General features: G+C 62.7%; 1 protein-coding gene across 1 annotated transcript in view; it reads right to left on the bottom strand.

Annotated features, from left to right (window-relative positions):
• Window positions 1-3,995, bottom strand: part of LOC104122930 (ammonium transporter Rh type B-A) — a gene marked incomplete at its 3' end in the record, with an annotated part of 4,627 nt that extends 632 nt beyond the window's left edge. The window contains exons 1-7 of the mRNA XM_035890669.1: window positions 3,815-3,995; window positions 2,267-2,453; window positions 1,725-1,875; window positions 1,438-1,585; window positions 729-895; window positions 377-514; window positions 67-196 (exon numbers count right to left, since the gene is read on the bottom strand). Of these exons, the coding sequence (XP_035746562.1) occupies window positions 67-196; window positions 377-514; window positions 729-895; window positions 1,438-1,585; window positions 1,725-1,875; window positions 2,267-2,453; window positions 3,815-3,995 (1,102 nt within the window). The remainder of the gene's footprint in view (window positions 1-66; window positions 197-376; window positions 515-728; window positions 896-1,437; window positions 1,586-1,724; window positions 1,876-2,266; window positions 2,454-3,814) is intronic.
• Between the last annotated feature and the right edge of the window lie 442 nt (window positions 3,996-4,437).

Below are 4,437 nucleotides of genomic sequence, written 5' to 3'. Positions count from 1 at the left end.
GGGGGGAAGGCCCCTGATTGGGCCCCGGAGTCCCCACCCCCCCCAATTCTGGCTCTGCTCCCCTGCCACCGTAAGCATCTGCGGTGGCCAGCGCCGTCAGCAGCGTCCCCAGCAAAGCGCCCAGGATCCCCGGGAGCCCGTGGACGTTGTGAACCCCACACGCGTCCTGGGTTTTCAGCCTGGAGCACAGGATGGGCTGGGGAGAGCGTTAAGGAAAAACTGGGGTTCGGAGGGGGGGACATTTGCCTGGGGATGCTGTGCCACAGCTTGGTCATTGTAGATTTGGGAGCTTTGGGTTGGCAATGCACCCTCCCCCAAAAATGAGGGGTCCCCCTGCCCTGGGACCGGCATCCTCGGCTGTCCCGAGGCGACTCACCGTGAGGAATCTGAAGCCCAGGGGAGGGATCAGGCCGGCCAGAAACCCTGCGATGAGGGCCCCAAAGGGTGCCACCAGCATCTCCCCAGCCATACCCATCACAGCTGCGCCGGCCAAGGCGGCATCCTGGATCTGAACCTGATGGAGCAGGACATGGTCGGGGGAATGGGCTCCGTGAAGGACATCAGCACGAGGCTGGGGGAATTTGGGCTTCCTCGGGTATCAAACTGGGTCTTAACGAACCTAAGAAAGCTTAATGGGCATCCCTTTGGGTGCACTCATGCTTGCCGTCCCTGTAGGATGGGACGTGGGCAGGGCAGGAGACTTGGGTTTGTCCTAGGAGAGGACCTACCGTCCGCAGCGTGCCCTCCTCGTGGAGGATGGGCCAGAGGACAAAGGTGGCCATGGTGCTTGCTGCCAGCGAGAAGTAGGTGTTGAGCACTGCCCAGGGCTCGGGGTTGTCACGGGCCGTGGTGGCTGAGGCGAAGCTGGGCCAGAAGATCCACAGGTAGATGGTTCCTGTGGGCAACAGGCAGGTTTTGATGTTGGGGTCGATCCCTTGTGGGAAGGAAACTTCTTGCTAGTGCCACGAGGTGCAAGTGGCCACGGCTTGTGGCCTCAGAGGGGTTCAGGTTGGACACGAGGAAAAGGTTTTTCCTGGAGAGGGTGGTGAGGCCCCAGGACAGGTCCCCAAGGAGGTGAAGGAACCTCTGTCCTTGATGGTTTGCAGGGCTCTGCTGGTCGAAGCCACAGCCACACTGTCCGAATGTTGGTGATGGTCCTTCCACCACCATGTCTATGACTCTGGTGTTACAGAATCATGGAATGGTTTGGGTTGGAAAAGCCCTTTAAGCTCCCCCCAGCCCAACCGTTCCCCTACCCCTGCCATCCCACCCCCAAACCCTGGCCCTCAGCACCGCCTCTGCCCGGCTGTTAAATCCCCCCAGGGCTGGGGATTCGACCACCTCCCTGGGCAGCCCCTTCCAGTGCCTGACAGCCCTTGTGGGGAAGGAATTGTTCCTAGTTGTTGTTCCTAGTGTTGTAGGATTCGGATTCCATACCAACCGCAGTGAAGCCATCTGGCTGGTGCCCCGTGTTCTGCTGCTCTTTGCTCTTGTCCATGTGGGGCTGGTGCAAGATCCGTGAAACCATCAACCCAAAATAAGCTCCGAAGGTGTGGACGGTCAAGGAGCCTCCGCTGTCGCTTACCTGGTGAGCCCAGAAAAACACCGTGTGGGAAGGAGGGGTGTGGGATTTGTCTCTACAGACAAGGTGGGTCTTGACAGGAGGAGCCTAAACCTATGGTCACCCCCTTTCTGGTGGCCCCCCAACCCGATTGGTGGCTCACCCCCATGAGGCTGTGCAGGATGTATTCGTTGAGAGTGAAGAGGGTGACCCCCAGCAGCGTCAGCAGCAGCATCTGGACGGGGTTCACTCTGCCCAGAACCGCGCCGGCGGAGATCAGAACGGCCGCGGTGCAGAAGTCGGCGCTGACCATGCTGGGAAGGAGAGGGAAGACGTGGGGCTGGGGCTGGACCCGGCGCTGCCGGGGGGGCGAGCGCGGGAGCTGGGGAGAGAAGGGTTGGGGGGGGAATGGACCTGCAGCCTGCATCCCACCACTCCTGCGAGCCGAACGGGCAGCCCGAGCCTTGCGATGTTGGTGACAAAGGGCGGGGGGGGGGCTGGGGGGCCCCCCTAAATGCCTGGCTGAAGCCCCAGGGGTACTTACACGGCCCTCACTAGTGCGGTACTCAAATAACCCTGGTCCTACTTGTCCTCATAATCCTCCTCCAAAGCAGAGCTGCGAGTTTTACAGAGGAGGGAGCCAGTGTGCCAGGGCTGGAACTGGGATGCCGGCGGCTGGGTGGCAGCAGCTCCCTCCTGCCTTACCTCTGAGCGCCCACGGAAATTTTGCTGTTGAGGAAAAAGTATAAAAAGCCCTGGATCAGTATGGTCCACTGGATGGCGAAGGCTGTGACGAGGATGCTGATGGCCATGCTGCCTGGCCCGTAGCGCCCGAGGAAGGCCACCAGGAGCCCGAAGCCAAGGAGAGCTTGGAGGTGGACATCTCGGAAACCTGGTGGAGAAGAGGCAGAAGGATGGGTCTGGAGGGGTCACGGGTGGGCAGCCCCCCTCCTGCCTGCCGGTCCCCCCCCATGGGGGCTCGGACACCCCCTGCTCTAACAGGTTTTGGGGAGTTGAAGGCTTCAGCTGATATAAATCAGCCTTGCTCCACCTATGTGTCTCCAGATCTGTGGTGGACTTGGCCTTGGATCTCCCTTGGAGATCTCCAGCGGAGATCACGAGCGGTTGTTGCTCGTCCTAGTGACAGGTAAAGCCGTCCCCTCCTGACATGGCCCCCGCCACCCTTTGCAGCGGCTCCCGGCCACCCCCTTTGCCACCTCAGTGTATGCACGTGGTTCACCCTGCAGCCCAGAAACCTCTCAGGGTGGCCAAGAGCCTCCTGCACCCATCACACCAGCACGAAGGTGGGTCTGAGATGTCAGCCACCCCACCGGGGGACCTCTCTGCTGCCCCCAAAATCATCCCGTCCCGCTGGGTGGGACAAGAGGACCGAAAGGGTGAGCAGAAAAATGGGACCGTTTGGTGATAAACCAGAGGAAATGGGGGACCGGCTTCTCACTTGGGCTAACTGCCCTTTGCACCCCCCGGCCGTGCCGAGAGCTGTGTCCCGTCCTTCCCCGTGTGCCGGAGCCGTGAGTCACCGCCTGCGCTGGGTGGGGTGAAACTGGGAGAACCTGCCGGCTGCCGGCCGGGCGCCTCGGCTGGGCTCAGCTCCCTCCCTCCCTCGGCCTGGGCGCTCTGGAGCCTCCTTTCCCATCGCCTGCCTTGGAAAAATCAGGATCAGCCCCTCACCCCCCAGCCCAGGATGAGTTTTGCAGCGATGCCCAGCGTGCGGGAGGATGCTCCCGGCATCCCCCGCCTTGGGGTGCTGTGGCAGCACCGAGGGAGCCGAATCCTCCGTGAAAGGGGCAACTCCCTCCGCACTGCGAAACCCAGCAGGGCGGGGGGGAAGCTTTGCAGACCCCAAAGTGCCGGGAGCCTGGGGACAGGAGGACAAGCCCGGGTTTATCACAGCACCGACCGATCCCCTCTGTGCTCCAGCTCCCCAAACGCATGTCCTAGAGCCAAATATCCCTGCTTTGGGCCCTGGCTTTGTCCAAGCACGTGGGAAATCCTTGTGGCACCTCTGCTTTGCACCCACCAACCCCTCCTTGGTGGGATGCAGGGGTACCCCAACCCTGCGGCTCGCCGTTCCCCCTCCTCTGTTTTACTCCGGAGTCTGATCCCAAGCTGGACGGTGTGATGGGTCAGCAGCCCGGACCCAGCATGGTGACATCCCGTGTCCCACCCTGAGTGGCACCTGGGGACTGGGTAGAGCCACAACCTGCACCCGCCCGGGGTGGGGGTACTCACGGGGGTGCTGCAAACCCGAGTCCTGGTTCCTCCAGCTGCAGTTGGGCTGCTGGGAGCAGAGCCCGGGGCCGCTCTCTGGGCTGTAGCGAACAAAAACGGCGAAGAGGAGGATGGTGAGGATTTGGAGGAGGAAGCACAGCCCGGAAAGCCGGAGCCTGGAGGCGGCGGTGTGCTCGGGCATGCTGCGGGGCAGCTGGAGCAGGGGAGCGCCCCGAAACCGGGCAGACACGAGGAGCAACCGCGCTGGGGCTGCAAACTCCGCCTGCCGGGGTGGCTGCCAGGTCCTGCCCTCGCCTCCGTGCTTCCCAAGGGCGGAAGAAGCCGGCCGAGAGCGGGACGGCGCTGCCAACACGGAAACCCCGTGGTTTTGCTGCATCGGGTGGCTTGGGCCGCTCTGCTGGGGCTTTCGGTGTCAGCGTCCATGGGTGCTGGAGGGGCAGGGTGGGATTTTTGGGGTGCTGGGGGGAGCCGTGGCCGGGGGACACCTGAGGTTTCAGCCTTTCTGGAGGTTGGGCATGGGGGGGAAGGTGATGGCTTTTGGGGATCAGGTCAGGTGGAGGAGGGCGATGCAGCGAGCACAGTGGGACTGACCCGCTGCAGAGGTGCTGGGGTCTGGCAAGCTT

This window comes from Egretta garzetta, unplaced genomic scaffold (genome assembly GCF_000687185.1).
Source record: "Egretta garzetta isolate BGI_Z169 unplaced genomic scaffold, ASM68718v1 scaffold703, whole genome shotgun sequence".
NCBI classification, from domain to species: domain Eukaryota; kingdom Metazoa; phylum Chordata; class Aves; order Pelecaniformes; family Ardeidae; genus Egretta; species Egretta garzetta.
Note: the sequence above shows the minus strand (reverse complement) of the source record. Positions and strands in the feature narration are given on the sequence as shown.